The sequence below is a fragment of the Callithrix jacchus genome, chromosome 2 (assembly GCF_049354715.1).
Source record: "Callithrix jacchus isolate 240 chromosome 2, calJac240_pri, whole genome shotgun sequence".
In the NCBI taxonomy this organism is placed as follows: Eukaryota; Metazoa; Chordata; class Mammalia; order Primates; family Cebidae; genus Callithrix; species Callithrix jacchus.
Genome location: NC_133503.1, coordinates 2208411 through 2230420, shown reverse-complemented (window position 1 = coordinate 2230420; position 22010 = coordinate 2208411). Strand labels below are relative to the sequence as shown.

Sequence of the window (22010 nt, the reverse complement as noted above, 5' to 3'; positions counted from 1 at the left end):
AATGTATATTTATATAATAAATTTATTTTATATATTTATACATTTATAAGTGCTTTTATTTACTTGAGCCAATTAGAGCTCATTTATTCATTTATTTTGAGACGGAATTTCACTCTTGTTACCCAGGCTGGAGTGCAATGGCACAATGTTTGCTCGCCGCAACCTCCACCTCCTGGGTTCAAGCAATTCTCCTGCCTCAGCCTCCCGAGAAGCTGGGACTACAGTCGTGCGCCACCATGCCCCTCTAATTTTTGTGTTTTTTAGTAGAGACGGTTTCACCATGTTGACCAGGATGGTCTCGATCTCTTGACCTCGTGATCCACCTGCCTCGGCCTCCCAAAGTGCTGGGATTGTAGGCCTGAGCCACGGCACCCAGCCTAGTTAGAGCTCTTTTATATATTTTCGGTAGTGAAATATGGGGTATACAAGACATAAATACTTAGACGTATTAGCCTTGCCAATAGAAGTACATTTCATAGATTCATAAGACCTCCTTTTTCCTATCTTAGATTTTCAAACTCTTGATGACCTGGTTTATTACTCTGGCCGTTGTCAGCTACATAGCCCTAAATTTGCATATGAAAGGAAACGACTCTTAGGTGAAAATCAAAGGGCAAGATTTACATCTCGCACACAGAAAGTCTGGTGGTGCTAGGAGATTAAAGATGGATGCCAGATCAAACAAAAATTACATAGCAGAGCACACACTGAATCCCGGGTTTTCAAAAAGGGAGAATTATGAGACTAGACAATGTGATGCTTTTACAGTGCACTTAAAATTTTTTTTCCAAGGCCAGGGGCGGTGGCTTATGCCTGTAACAGCCACGTGTGTTGGTGTGTGCCTATAATCTCAGCTACTCAGGAGGCTAAGGCAGGAGAATCGCTTGAACCTGGGAGGTGGAGGTTGCAGTGAACCAAAATCATGGCATTGCACCCTAGCCTGGGCAACAAGAAATAAACTATCTAAAAAAAAAAAAAAAATCCCAGAGTAGCTTCTGTTGTAATAGCTATTAATGAAGAAAACAGAATTCAGTCAATCTGAGAAGAGAAAATTTTTGTCACAAAGGCAAGGTCTTAGGAGATAAAAACATGAATGCCTTTTAAATACAAACATGTACACACACATATACACATGTTGGATGTTAGCTTTTAATGAAGCTGACTTTGAGCCATTGAGCTCCTAAAAAAATAGATTTTTTTCCCCGGAGGCCTCTCAGCACGAATGGACCCAAAACCTCCCATTTTCTTTCTTTCTTTTTTTTTTTTTTTTTTTTTTTTGAGACGGAGTTTTACTCTTGTTACCCAGGCTGGAGTGCAATGGCACGATCTCGGCTCACCACAACCTCCGCCTCCTGGGTTCAGGCAATTCTCCTGCCTCAGCCTCCTGAGTAGCTGGGATTACAGGTACGCACCACCATGCCCAGCTAATTTTTTGTATTTTTAGTAGAGACGGGGTTTCACCATGTTGACCAGGATGGTCTCACTCTCTTGACCTCGTGATCCACCTGCCTCAGCCTCCCAAAGTGCTGAGATTACAGGCGTGAGCCACCGCGCCCGGCCTTCTAGTTTCTTAAGGGAGAAAGTTAGGTTGTTGATTTGCAATCTTTTTTTTCTCTCTCTCTCTTTTTTTTTTGAGACGGAGTTTTGCTCTTGTTACCCAGGCTGGAGTGCAATGGCGCGATCTCGGCTCACTGCAACCTCCGCCTCCTGGGTTCAGGCAATTCTCCTGCCTCAGCCTCCTGAGTAGCTGGGATTACAGGTGCGCGCCACCATGCCCAGCTAATTTTTTGTATTTTTAGTAGAGGCGGGGTTTCACCATGTTGACCGGGATGGTCTCGATCTTTTGACCTCGTGATCCACCCGCCTCGGCCTCCCAAAGTGCTGGGATTACAGGCGTGAGCCACCGCGCCCGGCTGTTGGTTTATTTTGTGGTGGAGTCTCACTCTTGCCCAGGTTGGAGTGCAGTGGCGTGATCTCAGCTCACTGCAACCTCAGCCTCCAAGTACCTGGACTACAGGTGCGTCCCACCACGCCCAGCTGATTTTTATACTTTTAGTAGAGATACAAATTAGGAAGAGGCTTAATGCTTTCTCTTTAAAATAAGGGAAGATTTTTGCTGTTTTCTAGTTTCATAAGGCACTTAATTTGAAAACTTTTATATTTAAATATTTCCTCTGCTTCTTTGAAATATATATGTAAATCATTTGTGTTACTTGAACATTTCATTTGTCTTTTTGACTCAGAATTGCCTTTAGGAACTGGAAGCTGTTCCAAAATGTAAATAGCAAGAATATGCATCCTATCTACTCCACAGTTTGTGCAGGAGAGTAGGAGGCTCCCTTCAGCAGGTACATGGCTCTACATTGCAAAGGTACTTTCTGTCATGAAGTTGTGAATTTTTTTTTTTTTTTTAAGACTTTTGCTCTTGTTACCCAGGCTGAAGTGCAATGGCGTGATCTCAGCTCACCGCAACCTCCGCCTCCCGGGATTCTCCAGCCTCGGCCTTCTGAGTAGCTGGGATTATAGGCATGCACCATCACACCTGGCTAATTTTGTATTTTTAATAGTGACAGGAATTTCTCAGTGTTGGTCAGGCTGGTCTCGAACTCCCAACCTCAGGTGATCTGCCCACCTTGGCCTCCCAAAGTGCTGGGATTACAGGCCTAAGCCACCATGCCTGGCAAAAATTTTGTTTTTTCTTTGAATGTTACCAATTAGAAAACCCAGATGACCTCCCAGATTACTAGGTGAAATGATTATAAACTATGAATGACGAATGCTGCTGTCAAGTCTTCCACTTGGAAACTAATTTTGGTGACCTTTCTTAGCAGATTGCCTGTGATACATATTACATTTCCGTTTAATATGACAAAATAGTTTTCTTGTTCTATTATTGTTAAGACTTTTTTAGGGTTAGAGATGTTTTTGTTTCTAGTATTTTCCACACACTGTCCAGAATTACCAGAGGTTATACACAAGGTGCCCAGCAGGTTTGATTTTAGAGGGGTCTTTCTTTCTCAGGTTCCCAGTCACAACCCATAATTGTGCAGCAAAGTGCTCTCCAAATCTGTAAACAATGGTTTCTCCTACTTAAGATCCACAGTCCCTTCTGGAGCAGTTAGACTAGGTTTCTGCAAAAATAACTCTTTAGAACAGCAATCAATTATTCTGCCCTTTCAGTGCTCCTGCCATCTTCAGGTCTGACACGGATTCAAGGATCACAGGGTCCCAGATCTCCAGCGAGGCTCACACATGCACGTTGATTAAACATGAGAATTTACCGTCCTCCCTCCTTTCGTCCAAATGCTCACAAACGTTCCTAGCTTACCAGGCTGCTAAGACATAAATGTGTAGTTCCAGATTCTGAATTCACATCCTGGGATTTGAGGGAAGAAAAGAACTTTTATTTGAGAAATACAAGTTATTTTAATTATCAGACCCAGAGATATGTTAAAATGAGACCAGAGTTATAGTCTGCTCTCCTCTTTAAACTATTTTTGGGCCGGGCACGGTGGCTCACGCCTGTAATCCCAGCACTTTGGGAGGCTGAGGCGGGTGGATCACGAGGTCAGGAGATCGAGACCATCCTGGTCAACATGGTGAAACCCCGTCTCTACTAAAAATACAAAAAATTAGCTGTGCACGGTGGCACGTGCCTGTAATCCCAGCTACTCAGGAGGCTGAGGCAGGAGAATTGCCTGAACCCAGGAGGCGGAGGTTGCGGTGAGCCGAGATCGCGCCATTGCACTCCAGCCTGGGTAAAGAGAGCTAAACTCTGTCTCAAAAAGAAAAAAAAACTATTTTTTTAAATTGGTTGCTCTTGCTGCAAGCCAATAATGTCACACTCGACTCTATAACCCACACCCTATAGCATAACAATGTATAGGCAATTACTAATCAATGTTATTTATATAAAACAAGAATTTCTGACAACTTTGTATTATTACCCTCTCTGCCTTCCTTTGTGCCTTGGAAAATATACTTACAACTGCTTCTAATTGGAGTGTATATTCAGGGGAACTTTATACACCAGGGTTGCAGTCTTTAAGCTTTAGCACAAACTCTCTACTTAGGTTTACCCCAGCTGTTTCCTTTTAGGTCAAAATACTTTTTACAATGTGTTGAGAAAACCTCCACGAGAGGATCTCTCCTGGCTTTAGTTGGCTTGCTATAAACTCTAAGAAGGGAGAGTCACTTTGATTCCACGTAAATTCTGCACATAAAAGCTGGTGTCTGCCTTGGATTCACAAGACAGGACCAGACTTTGGGTTGAAGATGCACAGAAAACTCACAGAAGATATTTTCTGCACCATGAGACATCAACATAGACGTCGTAAGCTTTGTTTTTAGAGTGGAGCCCTTGCGATTTCCAGATCTCGTTTCCAGAGTCCTGCTACAGCTGTGTGAGAAGGTGCTGGTGTCAACAGAATCCTGTGGTGGAATCTGTTAAACAAGCACCTGAGCAGTGGGAGGTTAGGGCCGCAAAGTATCCAGAGCCATAATCACAACTATGCCTCCTTGTCACCTGTGTTACTGGAGTCGAGTATTCGTTTCTTTTCTCCCACCCTAGAGTTAGGTCATCAGGGACAAGGACTATCACATCTGAATCCAGGGTCTACAGTTCACCGGGGCAGGGGCAGTTTCACTTATTTGTAGTCCACAAAGTCATCCTGAATCTCCTGCCTGGATCACTCTGGGGGGCATCAGCCCAGGATCAGCAAGACACTCTCACCAGCGTTTGTGGGTGTTTAAGACATTTGAGGATGTCCTGTGCAGGCTGGGGGCGGGCTTATAACAAAATCTAATTCCAGGCCGGGTGCGGTGGCTCATGCCTATAATCCCAGCACTTTGGGAGGCCGAGGCGGGTGGATCACGAGGTCAAGAGATCAAGACCATCCTGGTCAACATGGTGAAACCCCGTCTCTACTAAAAATACAAAAATTAGCTGGGCATGGTGGCGCGTGCCTGTAGTCCCAGCTATTCGGGAGTCTGAGGCAGGAGAATTGCTTGAACCCAGAAGGCAGAGGTTGCGGTGAGCTGAGTGCACTCCAGTCTGAGTAACAATAGCGAAACTCCATCTCAAAAAAAAAAAAAAAAAAAAAAAAATCTAATTCCGCTCCCATTTCAGAGGAAGAACACTGACTCATCCAGGGTTTGTTTCTCTCCTCACAGAAACATTCTTTTTGGTTTGTACTAAGATGGGAATTGCTCTGGTTCTTTGGCAAAAAATGAATAGATCTGGATGCTCAAACTGGTCAATCAGTAAATTGAATCCCTTTTTAAAAAGTTTTTATTTATTTTACTTTAGGTGCATACTATATCTGGCATTTCTCCCCGTGTTATCCCGCCCCACCCTCCCTGCCTACCCGCTGCTGTCTCTCCCCTGCCCACCCGCTGCTGTCTCTCCCCTGCCCCTCCCCTGCTGCCCCCAGTGTGTGACGCTCCTCTCCCTGAGTCCACGTGTTCTCATTGTTCAACACCCACAGATTGCTTCCCTTTCATATGGCCATTAGAAAAGCAGATGAAGCTGTCACGCCCCAACCATCTGGAAACTTGCAGTCTAGAGCACACGAATACATGGTTGAATTTAGCATCATGTGATTAATAAAAGGACGGGAGGTGCACAGGGCACTTAGGCTTCATTTGGGTCATTTTCCTTTTATTTCCTTTATTGTTACATGAGTTTTATGCTACCTTCTGAAGGGCTATTCGTGAAGTTGTAACTTTTTTTTTTTTTTTTTTTGAGACAGAGTTTCGCGCTTGTTACCCAGGCTGGAGTGCAATGGCGCGATCTCGGCTCACGGCAACCTCCGCCTCCTGGGTTCAGCCAATTCTCCTGCCTCAGCCTCCCGAGTAGCTGGGATTACAGGCGTGCACCACCATGCCCAGCTAATTTTTTGTATTTTTAGTAGAGACGGGGTTTCACCATGTTGACCAGGATGGTCTCGATCTGTTGACCTCGTGATCCACCTGCCTCGGCCTCCCAAAGTGCTGGGATTACAGGCGTGAGCCACCGCACCCGGCCGAGGTTGTAATTCTTTATATTGCTTTTACTTAGCAGCATAGAGATCAGAAGCCTAGAGTCCACTCTCTGCCCAGATTCACCCTAATCTGAGCCTTGTCCCAGTCTGACCCCACACTGGAATCTCCGACAGAACTGCTTAAAGACGGTCAGAGTTTGGAGTGGCTGCCCCCACTGCCTCTCCAGAGCTGGCGCTCACAGTTTTCTGAAACCCAGAAGCAGATAAATGGACAACAAACTACATACTTTGGAACTTAAAATCTTTTTTTTTTTTTTTTAATTAAAGCTGGCATTTCTAGACATGCCGTCCAGCAACCTGTTCATCTCTGCATTTTTAGTGGTTTCTTCACAAGTCTCAATAAAATACAACACAAAAGTTAAGTCCCTCTGAACTGCACTTAACACTTCCTTGCTATATTTCTCCCAGCTATTTATACTGAGCTATTATTCTATATATTTTCTTTTTAAAATTAGTAATAGGGAAACAGAGGAAGAAATAGAAATGCCGGACCATGTACTTAAAACCTGAATATTATGGGACTCTTAAGTACCAATGTCCCAGTGTGTTAAAAAAACAGAAACTTATCTGAGGTTCCTAGTGCAGTGCTCTGTGCCATACTCCTGAGCTCACAGTGCATTCTGCATAAACGTCGCATTAATGCCTGAGCACATGCTGTTTTCCAAACGGACTCCTGAGCTCACAGTGCATTCTGCATAAACGTCGCATTGATGCGTGAGCACGTGTTGTTTTCCAAACGCATATTTACTGAGACGTTGCCACCATCTCCAGCCGCTGAAATCTTTCAAGGGTTTGCAAACAATGCTGTGTTTTGCAGTGGTGATTGGTGGTTCTTTCTTTGGCTGAAAGGGTTTTGTGTTGTGTACCCCCAAACCTAAAATGCAATAAAAAATAAAAATAAATTAAAAAAAATAGTCAGGAAACAAGATGCTGGAAAAAAATGTGAAATGATTTTCTAACTATCTGTAGCAATAGCCAACTAGTCATAGCTACTAATCTTCTTGAAATTCTGTACAATATAAAAAATTTCACAAGTCAACATTATTTTTATGTATCAATAAATAAATATTTCCAAATTAACCTAGTGGATATGTTTTGAAATGAATGTTACGTACCTTCAAAATTCATATGCAAAAAATTGCAACCCTCACTGCTTCTGTATTTAGAGATGGAGCTTCTGTGAAAGTAATTAAGGTTAAATGAGGCATAAGGGTGAGACCCTGATCCCACAAAATTAGTGGTCTTCTGAAAAGAGTCACCACAGAGCTCACTCTCAGCCACGTGGGAACACAGCAGGAAGGAAGCAGTCTTCAAGCAAAGAAGAGTGCCCTTCAAAGAACTGGACCCTGACAGAATCTTGCTCTTCGAGTTTACAGCCTCCAGAACTGTAGAAAATAAATTTCTGTCATTAAAAAAAAAAAAAGGATGCTGGAGTAAGGGACTGTGTGTGCCGTCCCTGCTTCCTCCAGCTGAGTGCTGCTATAAGGGCTCTAGAAGGAGCAGCCTCTGCACTAACAGGGAACCTGCGAAAAGAAGCTAATTCATGGCCCCTTTCCAAACCTGCAGCATTACGTTCCTTACGGTGAAGCCTGAAACACCAAAACATGTATGTGCACATTGAAGCTTGAGAGGCATTGCTTAGTTAAATGATTCTCTGCCCAGTATTCTAACAGGATTACCTGACCATTGTGAAGAGATACCATCACCTGTGCTCTTTCCACAGATTCTCTCTGTTGTTTTGTGCGGAAACATCTCTGTTTTTAAATTAAGTGCCTCACGTGACTCTACAGTGAGATCAGGGTCAAGCATGCAGGCTTCCAAATACTTTAATAAAATGTGAGTTCACCTTTTGTTCCGAATGAAGGTCACAAGGCCTGCTCTGCTTGGGTTTGGTAAGGGTAAGTCGGTGTGGCCCATATTTCCATTGCAGAAGCAAAAATTACGAGCATGCCATCCTTTTTTCTCAGTCACATAATGGTTTAGAGAATACTACTGTGTTAAAAATTTTATTAGATAATCCCAGTTATCACATAAATCAAAACTTGTTTTCCTTTTTTTTTTCAGACAGAGTCTTGCTCTGTCGCCCAGGCTGGAGTGCAATGGCATGATCTTGACTCACTGCAACCTCCGCCTCCCGGGTTCAAGCTTCCTGAGTAGCTGGGATTACAGGCACGTGCCACTATGCCCAGCTAATTTTTGTGTTTTTAATAGAGATGGAGTTTCACCATGTTGGTCAGTCTGGTCTCAAACTCCTGACCTCATGATCCAACTGCCTCAGCCTCCCAAAGTGCTGGGATTACAGAAGTGAGCCACTGTGCCCCACCAAAACTAGTTTTTTAAAAAACTCATTTCACCTGTAGTCAAATTGAGACCATGATCACGTGGCAAATATGTGTTTTGTAAGGGACCCTCGACATTCAGATATGTAGCCGTAGAATTCTCTGGAGTAGGGGGAATATTTAAACCCCAGTCAGCAAAAGTTGTATAGGGATGTGTTGTTAGAAAACTACAGAGACCTGACCTTCCTGGGTGAGGAGAACCTTAATAACACCATTCCTAAGATTCCTCAGAGTTTAATTTTCTCTCTGTAGAATGTTTCTTGGGAGATTTTGCTTTGCATGAATGAATTTTAGTTTCTCCAAGAACTGCAAGTTTGCTGCTCGAGAAAACAAAATCTTCTAAGATGTTTTCTCTTGGTATAACCCTCTTTTCTTGAGCTGATTTGTGTTTTTCACTCCAGATTAGTAGTAATTCTGGAAATTCAGTGGCATAAACTATTATTGGCCATATCTTAATATTCCATTTTCAGCACTTATTTATTTATTTTTTGAGACGGAGTCTTGCTCTGTCACCCAGGCTGGAGTGCAATGGTGTGCTCTCGGCTCAACGCAACCTCTGCCTCCTGGGTTCAAGCAATTCTCCGGCTGGCCTTACTTGCTCAGGGCAGTAGAAACCTGTGAACAGGGGGTAGTGTGCTAGTTTGAGGCCTGGGCTGAAAAGATTTTGAATGCTTCATTTTTCTTTCGGAAGGCTGCTACCTCCATGAAAAAAAGCCCATGTTAGCCAGATGCAAGATAGTACAGGGAGGAGAAGCAAGTTGCCTGTGTTGACAGCCGCAGGTGCAGAAGCTCACCCCCATAAGCACAGGTCTCCTCAATAAGCCACTGCTGATACAAGTCTGAAGGAGCTTGGCTAAGACCAGAAGAATGGTCCCACCGAGCCCAGCCTAAATGACCAACCGTGTCAATTATAATGAATTTTACCTGGTTCTTCTGAGTTTGACTACTAGAAAATTTGGAATTATTTCAGAGGATTGCCTTTAAAAAAAAAATCTGAGGCTGCCAGCCAGGCACGATGATGGCTCATTCCTGTAATCCCAACACTTTGGGAAGCCTAGGCGGGTGGATCACCTCAGGTCAGGAGTTTGAGACCAGCCTGGCCAACATGGCAAAACTCTGTCTCTACTAAAAATGCAAAACTTAGCTGAGCGTGGTGATGAGTACCTGTAATCCCAGCTACTCAGAAGGCTGAAGTAGGAGAATCACTTGAGCCCGAGAGGCAGAGGTTGGGGTAAGCTGAGATTGTGCTACTGCACTTTAGCCTGGGCGACAGAGTGAGACTCTGTCTCAAAAAAAAAAAAAAAAAATTTCAGGCTGCCTGCCCAAAGGACCAGATTCAGTAAGGTTATAAAATCTGGAATTTAAAAATAATTGTTATATTATTTTCAGGTGTGAATAGCTATATAGTATTTATAAATGCATACGACCTTATACACAAGGTTAAATGCAAATGCTCTCTGGGGTGTGCCTGGCTCAGCTTAGGGAGGAAACCCTGCCTTAAAAGTCTGCAGCTTAGGCCAGCACCTGAGCACATCCGTCACTCAGGGCCTGAGCGGGTGGGGTGTTAAACGTTATCCAATCAGGGACTCTGGGCTGGGAAAGGTCCGATCAGGCAGCCAGCTGGAGGGACCAGGCGGCTTCCGGAGCTGGCTGTGTCCTCCCTTTCCTACGTCCTCTGCTCCTAGAGGCCCAGCCTCCGTGGCGCTGTGTTACCTGCAGGTATTGGGAGATGCACAGCTAAGATGCCAGGAAGCCTGGAAATGGTAAGAGTGCCTGTCCGACATCCCGAGACGGGGTGGGGCTGGTTGGAAGCGGTCAAAGTGGCTGTGGCTGGACCGGGGCCTCGCTCCGAAATCCGGATGTTCTGGGCCCAGGGCGGCCCTCGGTCCCCTTCGGCCATAGGTTGGCAGCTGGGCCCCCAGGCGTCCTGTCTCCTCCCTGCGCGGGGCCTGCACCCTGGCCTGGAGGCCTCTCTGGGCAGCTCTGCACCTGCAGCGATTGGGCAGGGACCACGGGAGGGTTGTTGCGAGAATCCTGGCTCGGGGTGCTGGGTTCTGAATGAGAAGAGCTTTCCTCCGCGGGCTTCCCAGTCCCACTTTTTTCCTATTAAAATTTATGAAAGTTACCACAATTTTTATTTATTTATTTTTTTTTTTTGAGACGGAGTTTTTGCTCTTGTTACCCAGGCTGGAGTGCAATGGCGCGAACTCGGCTCACCGCAACCTCCGCCTCCTGGGTTCAGGCAATTCTCCTGCCTCAGCCTCCCGAGTAGCTGGGATTACAGGCACGCGCCACCATGCCCAGCTAATTTTTGTATTTTTAGTAGAGACGGGGTTTCACCATGTTGACCAGGATGGTCTCGATCTCTTGACCTCGTGATCCACCCGTCTCGGCCTCCCAAGGATATTACAGCCTTGAGCCACCGCGCCCGGCTTACCACAAAAATATTAAATAATCAAACAGTGATGCAAGAATTGTGGTTTGTAGTTTTTGGTCTGTAGGAGGAGCTTGAAGGAAACACTTTTATAAGGTGTATGATAAAACCACATTCAGTAATTTGTTTGTTCGTTTGTTTGTTTGTTTTTGAGACAGAGTCTCGCTCTGTTGCCAGGTGCCAGTCTGGAGTGCAATGGTGCAATCTCGGTTCACTACAACCTCCACCCCCCGGGTTCAAGCAATTCTCCTGCCTCAGACTCCCAAGTAGCTGGAACTACAGGCGCACTCCACCACACCCAGCTAATTTTTGTATTTTTAGTAGAGACGGGGTTTCACCATGCTGGCCAGGATGGTCTCGATCACCTAGTGATCCACCCGCCTCAGCCTCCCAGAGTGCTGGGATTACAGGCTTGAGCCACCGCGCCTGGCCGAATTCAGTAATTGTTTAGTCGAGGAATGTAGTTTCTTAATTTGTACCATCAATGAGGAAATTTCCTGGTCATTTAATCAGAGGTTAATTGGCAGTTTACAGTTGGTTACGCCTGAATTTTATTTTCCACAATGTAGTAATTTACAAAAAATGCATTCAAGTTAGATTTTTTTAAACTAGATACCCTGGGAGTGGAGCGGTCTTAGTGTAATTGCCTGCCACTTAATTATTTTCACACTTTATGGGGGACTGATTTTCCCCTGCATTTTTCACGTATGTCCCAATCAGGGTCTCAAGACTACTCCCCATTCACCATTCCTCATTCCTCCAGCCTAACTCTGGCTTACAGTAACATACCAAATTTCCAGTTCCTTCTGACGTTCCCAAATGCCAACGTGCCCTCCGTAATTCACATTGTCAACTATTCCTTTAGTGTACATTCGAAATACTGTATTTTAATTCATTTTTTGATAAAGCACGGGATGGCATTTAAAAAAATGTTACCTGTTTGTAAATATTTCCCGTGAGAAGAAAACAAAGAATTATCTCGACACTGTATTGTAAAAAATCTCTGCACCTCTTTTTTTTTTTTTTTTAAATCTTCCCTAAGCACAGAGATCTTAGAATATTTTTGGTTCAAGGTTTCCCTTTGGAGACATAAGATAATGTGTCCTCAGCCACCTTTCAGTTTTTGCCCTGGTCCTGGGTTTCAGTACTTTCTGGGGATAAATCAAGATATCCAGTGTGGCTGTGTATGCTGGAATGTCTAGTGACAGTCAGCTCCTGGCCTGGAATGGAACTCTGGGTATCTGGGAATGTGACATGCGGGACAGCCTGAGGTTGGAGAGTAGCCTCTCGGGAGCAGGTGGATGCCCTGGGGCTGAGAGGAATCTCCTGGTGTACTCTTCCTTTGGAAAGCAAACCCTTTGAGAACTTAAGATCGTCTCCACACCAACCTAGCTTCCATTTCTGCAGACATATTGCTGGTCAGCCAATCAGATGCTGGTATTGAGGGAACACTGAAATAATTTCGGCCCCCTGGATTCTCTAAGAATTGTGAAAGAAACAGTACCATCCCAAAAGACAAATCAAACCTGACCCCAGTGAGATGGTTCAAGAGCTTGCAAACTGAAATGCACCTGGGGCAGAGAGGGTGGTCATTGAGCACTTAAGTGAACAGGATGGGGTGAGAGAATCTTTCTCTCTCAAGTGATTGGGTGGCCTGACTTGACAAGTGAGTCAGACACATCTTTTTTTGTTTTTGAGTTGGAGTCTGGCTCCCTTGCCGAGGCTGGAGTGCAATGGCACGATCTCAGCTCACTGCAACCTCCGCCTCCCAGGTTCAAGCAATTCTCCTGCCTCAGCCTCCTGAGTAGCTGGGACTACAGGTGCGTGCCACCGTGCCCAGCTAATTTTGGCATTTTTAGTAGATACAGGGTTTCGCCATGTTGGCCGGCTCGTCTCAAACTCCTGATCTCATGATCTGCCCTCCTCCGCCTCCCAAAGTGCTGGTATTAGAGTGCCAGGACAACACATCTGTTTTTTTTTTTTTTTTTTTGAGACGGAGTTTTTGCTCTTGTTACCCAGGCTGGAGTGCAATGGCACCATCTCGGCTCACCGCAACCTCCGCCTCCTGGGTTCAGGCAATTCTCCTGCCTCAGCCTCCTGAGTAGCTGGGATCACAGGCACGCACCACCATGCCCAGCTAATTTTTGTATTTTTAGTAGAGACGGACTTTCACCATGTTGACCAGGATGGTCTTGATCTCTTGACCTCGTGATCCACCCGCCTCAGCCTCCCAAAGTGCCGGGATTACAGGCTTGACCCACCGCGCCCGGCCTACTACATCATTTTTAAAGGAAATAACATATTTATCATCTTAAGGAAATACATACATACATTTGTATTTCTCATTGAGCTATGTAATGTAGTGCTTTAAAATTTCCTTCCCTTATAAACTGTGTTTGAGGAATTTTGTGGAATTTTTCAGTTTCAAAAACCAAGTGAACAAGTCTGCCATGGAAATTAAAGCTCGTGCCAGTGACACCCAAGCTAAGGCTAATCCTGAGCCTGCAAAGGGAAGGGAGGTTACTAAAGACCCAGTTAGCAACTTACTATGAATGTCCTTCCTTCCCTGTGAATGTCCCAGCCTGCTCAGCCCAGCCACGGAAGAAACTCTATACTGAGAAAAGCCACAGAGCCCTGGAAAACGGGGTACAAACAGGTGAGTTCAGTAGACATGAAGATGGCAGAAGACTGGGAGGATCCTACTGAGGATGAAGTTGTTATTGTTTTGAGGCAGTTTCTAGACTTTGTAAAATAAAACAAAATGAGGTTTATGTAAAAAAAAAAAAATTCTAAGAGTATTGCAACAGAAGGAAATACCAACTAGAAGATCTTTAAGGATTGCAAGTTTTAGGCAGACAAAGGCTTTTTTTTTCTTTTGGGAGGAGGAAAGAAGATTAGAAGGTCAGAGGGGAATGGCAAATGGGGGGTATAAAAATCACATTTTTATTTTTTATTTTTAGTTCATTATTTTGAGACCAAGTCTCACTCTGCAGTGGCTCAATGTCACCTCACTGCCACCACTGCCTCCTGGGGTCAAGTGATTCTCATGCCTCAAGAGGGTGTAATTAGAGCCACCCCCCACCATACCTGGCTAATTTTTATATTTTTAGTAGAAACAGTTTTCTCTAAACTCCTAACGCAGGGGATTTTCCCTCCTCAGCCTCCCAAAGTGCTGGGATTGCAGGGAGCCACTGGGCAGCCAAAATCAGATTTTAGATTAGAAATATTTTATCCTGAAGTCAGTCAGTTTTGAGGAGAAACTTAAAATAGCGTTGTATGTTGGCTCAGACTGAGGGTAGCTCAAAGTTCAGGAGCCTGTGGGAAGGAGACAAACTTAAGTAAATTTTGATTAAGAAGAATTTTCTTTGACCACAGAAGAAAAATTCAGCTAATTTTTTAATTAAAAAAATGTGTGTAGAGACAATATCTGGTTATGTGATAGGTAAGAAAAGAGAGCACCATCTAAGTCATAATAGGAAGGGTATGTTTTTCTATAAACTGTTTCTGGAGAACACAGAGGAAGGAGAATATTATTAATCACGCTGTTCACCAGGATTATCTATGTGCTTCATCTTTTCACACCTCTTTTCTTTGTCCTTTACATTTCTTTTTTGTTGAGACAGAGTCTTGCTCTGTCGCCCAGGCTGGAGTGCAGTGGCGTGATCTTGGCTGACTACAACCTCCACCTCCTGGGTTCAAGCAATTCTCCCAACCTCAGCCTCCTGAGTATCTGGGACTACAGGCATGCGCCACCATGCCCAGCTCATTTTTATATTTTTAGTAGAGATGGGGTTTTGCCATGTTGGTCAGGCTGGTCTCGAACTCCTGACCTCAGGTGATCCACCTGCCTTGACCTCCCAAAGTGCTGGGATTACAGGCATGATCCACCGTGCCCAGCCTACATTTCTTCCAGTTGAGTTTTTCTGGGTTGTGTCTTTTATGATAAATGGGTAAACATAACTACAATATTTTGCTGAGTTCTGTGATTCATCAAATTATTGAACTTGAGGGAGTTTATGGGAGTCCTGATTGTTTAAACAGTAGCCCCAAAACGTAGATGAGTCCATGGCATTTGTGTCTGCCATCTGCAGTGAGGACAGTGTTACGGGGCTGAGCCTTGAATTAGGGTCTGTGCTGACTCTGAGTGGGGTCAGAATTTGAATTTTAGACAGTGTGTTGGTTTTGGAGAATTGTTTGGTGTTCAGCAAACTTGACAGATTTGGTGCCAGAAGAAAGACATCTCAGAAGCCTGGCCTGGAATGGAACTCTGGGTGTCTGCAAATGGGAGGCTCTGATCTCCTGTACACAGGCTGTCACACTGCCCATTGTCCTGGGATTCCAGGTCTCCTCCCATGGTGAGGGAGGACTGAAAACTTAGAGGGAAGGAGCTCTGATAACAGAACCCCTTTTCCCACCGCTGCCACTCAGGATTCACACCCACTCACAGACATACCCAGTAGACATTGATGTGTCCACACCCCTCCCAGGCACCACCCTCAGGAATTTCACCACAGCATTTATCATCCTAGTGTTTCTTGCCAAACACACACACAAGTGCCTACAAGTCTCCTGATGTGTTCCTATTCCCAAACACCAAGTCTGCAGCAGCAACCTGTTTTCTCCACCAGTTGAGGGCTCTGGACCACCTGTTCCTAAGCTCATCTGCCTGCATGGACGCAGAAGTCAGTGTACAGCCCCACCGGGGCCGCTCTCTGTAGCACGAATCAGTTATGTCACCTACATTACGCTTTCCCCCACCCATGAGGTTTTTTCTTTTCAAATTTTTTATTTTTGGGTCAGGGAACTCATGCAGGTTTGTTATGTAGGTGAATTGTGTCACGGGGGTTTGGCCTGCAGGTTGTTTTGTCACTGAGGTACTAAGCATAGCACCAAACAGGTATTTATTTGATCCTTTCTGTCTTTTCAGCCTTCACCCTAAAGCAGGCCTCAGTGATTATTGTTCCACTTTTTGTGTCCATGTGTTATTATTTAGCTCTTTTTTTTTTTTTTTGGAACGGGGTCTTGCTATGTTGCCCAGGCTGGGGTACAGTGGTTATTCCCAGGCGCGATCCCACTACTGATCAGCATGGGAGTTTTGACCTGCTCCGTTTCCGACCTGGGCCGGTTCACCCCTCCTTAGGCAACCTGGTGGTCCCTGCTCCCTGGAGGTCACCATATTGATGCCGAACTTAGTGCAGACACCCAATCAGCATAGCGCACCACAGCCCAGAACTCCTGGGCTCAAGAGATTCTCCCACCTCAGCCTCCCGAGTAGCTGGGACTGCAGGCACGCACCACCGCACCCGGCTTATTGAGCTCGCTCTTAGTAACACACATTTGGTTTTCTGTTTCTGCGTTAGTTTTCTACAGTTAAAGGTCTCCAGGTCTATCCATGTTCCAAAGAACACAGTCTTCTTTTTTATGGCCACATAGTATTCCATGATATTTGTAGTACCGATTTTGTTTCTATTAAATCTTCTATTTTATTTATTTTTGGAGAGAGGGTCTCACCCTATTACCCAGGCTGAAGTGTGTTTGTGTGATCTTGGCTTTCTGCAGGCTAACCTCCCTGGCTCAAGCAATCCTTCTACCTCATCACCTCCAAGTAGCTGGGACTCCAGGCTTGTACCATTATGCCTGGCAATTTTTTTCTTGATATATTTTTTGTAGGGGTGCTTTTTTGCCATATTGCCCAGGCTGGTTTTGCACTTTTGAACTCAGGCAACCCACATGCTTCATCCTACCAAACTGTTACAATTACAGGCATGAGCCACTGTGCCATACCATATCATATTTTCTTTTTTTTTTTTTTGAGACGGAGTTTCGCTCTTGTTACCCAGGCTGGAGTGCAATGGCGCGATCTCGGCTCACCGCAACCTCCGCCTCCTGGGTTCAGGCAATTCTCCTGCCTCAGCCTCCTGAGTAGCTGGGATTACAGGCACGCACCACCATGCCCAGCTAATTTTTTGTATTTTTAGTAGAGACGGGGTTTCATCATGTTGACCAGGATGGTCTCGATCTCTTGACCTCGTGATCCACCCACCTTGGCCTCTCAAAACTGATTTTTTTATGGTTAAGATCAAACTGTAATTTCCTTTTGGGAGCAGTATCACAGCAGTGAAGCTGTGTTTTCTGTGTGCCTCAGCACATCATAAAAATTTGTCCTAGTGCAGTTGATGTTAATGATATACTTGGTTAAACAGCTCTCTGACAGATTTCTTTATTTAGAGTTACTTATTTTTCTCTTCATTATTAAGTATCTTTATGCTGCTCATGTGCATAAACCATTACATTTAATCTGGCAGCTCTTTCTATCTTACGTTTTCTTTGCATATATCTGCCTTTGGAAAATCGAGGCTCTCATCTTTATTTACAGGCCAGAAAAACTGGGAAAATTACAGGCTCTTCCACTTACTGGATGTATGAAAAAATATTCTTCTTGGGCCAAAACCATTGACATTACTGGTGAGCCTGTTAGAAATTTAGAAATCAGACTATATTCCAGATTGTCTGAAGAAATAATCTGCATTAACAATCTCGTTTTTTGTACACATTAAAACTAGAGAGGTACCTTTTCCATGTGAAAAATACACACAACTCATTATGTAGGATGCACATATAGCACTCGGAAGTGGACATGTTTGTGTTTATGTCCTTAATTTTGTACTTTATCTAATCTAAAAGAGTACCATATACACATAGATTCTGTGGCTGTTATGCCACTTTCTTTTCTCAGGATAAGTATATTAGAAAATATTTGTGTTAAAAATTATTTTGTGAATAATTTCAGTCACTCCTATAAGTCAGAATCAGTTTTCTTTACTGTCTTATTTTACATTGAGTCAAATTTAAAATTCTGCCCATTGCTGCTACTTGGTTAATATGTGTGTGTGCATGTGCGTGTGTGTTTCAGGGACCACTGACATTTAGGGATGTGAAAATAGAATTCTCTCTGGAGGAGTGGCAATGCCTGGACACTGCACAGCAGAATTTATATAGAGATGTGATGTTAGAGAACTACAGAAACCTGGTCTTCCTGGGTGAGGATAACTTCAATACACAATTCCTAATACACCCTAAAGGTTTCATTTCTTTTTTTTTTCTTTTTCTTTTTTTGTAATGTATGCTTTGCATAAATGAGTTTCAGATACTGGTTTTCAAAAAAATATTTGAGATTTGTAGCAAAGAATTTCTTTAAGATGTTTCATCTTGACCTGAATTTTCCACATTTCTGAGCTGATCTGTATCCTTCACTCTAGAGTAGTAGTGATTCCAGAAATTTATTGGCACAAAATATTGTTGGCCACACCTTAAAAGCTAACTTCCCACACCAGCTTTTTTTTTTTTTTTTTTTATTCAATAGTACTGGGTAGTGAAATTAAGAACCTACAAATTTCAAGTACTTTCTAGATATTTAGAAATTTGTTATATATTAGCATTTTGGGATTAATTTACTAGAATATTCTAGAACCTCTTTACTGAGCACATTACTAGGTTGGCAATTGGAGAATATGAGCAAGAGTCATGATATTTATTTTTAATAAAATAGGTATTGCTGTTTTTAAGCCAGACCTGATCACCTGGCTGGAGCAAGGAAAAGAGCCCTGGAATATGAAGAGTCATGTGATGGTAGCCAAACCCCCAGGTAGGTGAGTGAATACACAGATGGCATGGGTGAGAGGTCAAAGGCCAAGGACAAGGCCGCTCCTTTAGATTTAATTTGGGAAGCTGTGTTCCAAAGGAAATCATTTCTGGGAAGGCTGAGTTTTTATTTTGCTCTCGCATAGAACATCTTCTGTCTTATGTTTTTAAGTTCTTTAAGGATTCTACTTTCCCTTCAGTAATCCTTCTTTAAGTTCACAGTGAGGGCCAACGTCCTCTTCATGGCACATTAAAGACTACACAATCTGACTTTTTTTTTTTTAATTGTTTTTAGGGACACGTGAATATCTGCATAATTTTGAGAAACTGTATTAAACTATACTTTAAGTTTTCTTTTTGCATATCTGAAATGTTTGAGAAGTGGTTTCTATTCCATTGTGTTTTTTGGTTCATTTTTCTGCATATTCTTTTCTGTTTTTGTTAGTATAGTTTTGAAATACAGTTTGAAATTATGATGTCCCTCTACTTTGTTCTTTTTCCTCAAGATTGCTTTGGCTATTCAAACTTTATTATTGTTTAACGTAAATCTTAGAATTGTATTTTCTATCACTTTGACAAAAGTGCCACTGGAATTTTGATACAGAGTTTATTGAATCTATAGATTACTTTGGATAACATGGCACTTTAACAAAACTTGTTTTTTAAATCCATATAATATTTTAAAATTTATTTGTGTTATATCTAATTTTTTTTCACTGATATCTTACATTGTAAAAATTTTTTATCTCTGGTTAAATTTGTTCTCAGCAGTTTTTTTATCGTAAAGATTGTTTTCTTTCTCTATTTTATCAGATAGTTTAAGTATATGGAACCATAATTTATACTCATATGTTTTTAATGTTTGGTAATTTACTGAGTATATTTATCAGTTTGACAGGTTTTAATATACTGTTTATTTTCTTTCTTTCTTTTTTTTTTTTTGAGACAAAATCTCACTCTGAAACCCAGGCTGGAGTGCAGTGGCATGGTCTCGACGCACTGAAACCTCCACCTCCCAGGTGTACGTGATTCTCCCGCCTCAGCTTTCTGAGTAGCTGGGACTATAGGAACATGCTACCAGACTCGACTAATTTTTGTTTTTTCAGTAGAGATGAAGTTTCACTACGTTGGCCAGGCTGGTCTCAAACTCCTGACCTCGTGATTATATATTTAAAATATCAAAATCATCTATAGTTTAAATGCTTCTTGAAAATTTCTCATTAGGATCTCTTAGTTATGGTTATACTGCATTTCCTCTGAAATTCTGCCATACAATGTATGACAACGATTCAAAATACCTGTCTTCCATAGGTGCACGGTCAAATATTGCAGTTATCTAGGCAAATTCTTCCTTAATATTACACCAGTAATGCAAACCAGATTTTGAGTCAACATGTCTCTTATTGTTCTGTAGTTTTATATTAGTGTGTTTTTTCAGTATAGGTTCCTTAACATTAATTTATTGTAATTTTTTTTTACTTACATGTTACAATTTAAGACATTTTGCAATTGCTTGTACTTAAAAGTCAATGTGGGGTTTAATTAAGAGATAAATCAGGCAGATGTCTATCAAAATCAGATTATATATGTGTGTTTATTTATCAATGACCCCTATTTTGGTTACATCTTGTTTATATTCATTCTTAGCTGATTTTCAATGGTTGTTTTATTTTGTCTAAGTGAGTAATCATGGAAATAGTCTTCTTTTCACCATGTGTTTTATAATGAATATATAGTTCCTTTGTGTTAGAGAAACACTTTTGTGATTTCAGAGTAATTTTTTTTTTCTTTCTTGGAGACAGAGTCTTGCTCTGTTGCCCAGGCTGGAGTACAGTGGTGTGATCTTGGTTCACTACAGCCTCTGCCTTTTGTGCTCAAGCAGTTCTCCTGCCTCAGCCTCCTGAGTGGCTAGGATTACAGGCATTCACCACCACACCTGCCTATTTTTTTGTATTTTTAGTACATATGGGGTTTCACTGTGTTGCCCAGGGTGGTCTCAAACTCCTGAGCTCAGGCAATCTGTCCACCTCATCTTCCCAAAGTGCTAGGTTTACAGGCGTGAGCCACCGCATCTGGCCTAAAGGTGATTTTTGAAAAGATTTTTGATTCTGTATTTTTTTCAGTTAAAAAAAAAGTTGTGAAAACTGATAAAATTTACCATCTTAAATCTATTAAAGTGTACATTTTAGAGCCAGGCATGGTGGTGGCTTCCATCTGTAATCTCAGGATTTTGGAAGATCAAGGCAGGAGGATTCCTTGTACACAAAAGTTTGAGACCAGCCTGGGAAACATAAGGAGATTCCCTCTCTACTTTGTTTTTTAAATACCCAGGCACGGTCTTGTGCACCAATGGTCCCAGCTTTTTGGGAGGCTTACTTGAGCTTAAGAGTTTGAGGTGGGCCCGGTGCGGTGGCTCACGACTGTAATCCCAGCACTTTGGGAGGCCGAGGCAGGTGGATCACGAGGTCAAGAGATCAAGACCATCCTGGTCAGCATGGTGAAACCCCGTCTCTACTAAAAATACAAAAAATTAGCTGGGCATGGTGGCGCGTGCCTGTAATCCCAGCTACTCGGGAGGCTGAGGCAGGAGAATTGCCTGAACCCAGGAGGCGGAGGTTGCGGTGAGCCGAGATCGCGCCATTGCACTCCAGCCTGGGTAACAAGAGCGAAACTCTGTCTCAAAAAAAAAAAAAAAAAAAAAGAGTTTGAGGCTACACTGAGTGATAATTGTGCCACTGCACTCCAGCTCAGGTGACAGTGAGGCCCTGTCCCCAAAACTTCAGGCATGTTAAGTATATTTACATTGTTATGCAAAAGACTTTAAGAAATTTTACATCTTGTGGAACTAAAATTTAAGTAGCAACTGCCCATTTTACCCTTTCTTTATCCCTTGATAAACACCCTTCCACTTTGGTTTTTATGAGTGTGACTACTTACGATAGCTCATAAGTGGAATCATACCATCTCCATCATTTTGTTACTGGATTATTTCAGGTGACATACTATTCTCAAAGTTTATCTTAAAATGTCACAAGATTTTCTATTTTAAGACTGAATAAAATTCTGTTGTGTGTTTGTTACCTTTTTTAATGTGTTTGTAAGTCAAGGGGCATCTAAGTTTCTTCAGCCTTCTTCTGGCTTTTGTGAATACCGGTACAATAAACATGGATGTTCAAATATGTCTTTCAGGTCCTGGGTTGTACAGTTGGATATACTCATATATAGGATTGCTGTAGTTAATGATAGTTTTATTTTTGTGACAGTCTCTTTCTGTCACCCAGGCTGGAGTGCTATGGTACAATATCAGCTCACTGCAACTTCTGCCTCCCTGTTTCAAAGGATTCCAGTGCCTCAGCCTTCTGAGTAGCTGGAATTACAGGCTCTCACCATTATAACTGGCTAAGTTTTATATTTTTAGTTGAGATGCGGTTTCATCATTTTGGCCAGGCTGGTCTCAAAGTCTTGGTCTCAAGTGATGTGCCCAACTTGGCCTCCAAAAGTGTTGGAATTACAGATGTCAGCCACTACACCCAGCCCATAATTTTATTTACAATT

At 42.8% G+C, this 22010-nt stretch overlaps 1 protein-coding gene across 1 annotated transcript; it reads left to right on the top strand.

Annotated features, from left to right (window-relative positions):
- The first annotated feature begins 13386 nt into the window (after positions 1 to 13386).
- LOC100413863 (zinc finger protein 92-like) lies at positions 13387 to 21533 on the top strand. Its single transcript, XM_078365732.1, has 4 exons — positions 13387 to 13470; positions 17728 to 17854; positions 18364 to 18459; positions 19401 to 21533. Exons 1-4 carry the CDS (start codon positions 13387 to 13389, stop codon positions 19415 to 19417), a joined length of 324 nt encoding a protein of 107 aa, XP_078221858.1. The 3' UTR covers positions 19418 to 21533.
- The last annotated feature ends 477 nt before the right edge of the window (positions 21534 to 22010 follow it).

Bases quoted from the DNA above. Each gene is read 5' to 3' on its own strand.
- LOC100413863 (XM_078365732.1), top strand. From the start codon at position 13,387: ATGTCCCAGCCTGCTCAGCCCAGCCACGGAAGAAACTCTATACTGAGA. The intron at 13,471-17,727 runs GTGAGTTCAGTA...TGTGTGTTTCAG, and splicing joins GGAAAACGGGGTACAAACAG to GGACCACTGACATTTAGGGA. The intron at 17,855-18,363 runs GTGAGGATAACT...TTAATAAAATAG, and splicing joins CAGAAACCTGGTCTTCCTGG to GTATTGCTGTTTTTAAGCCA.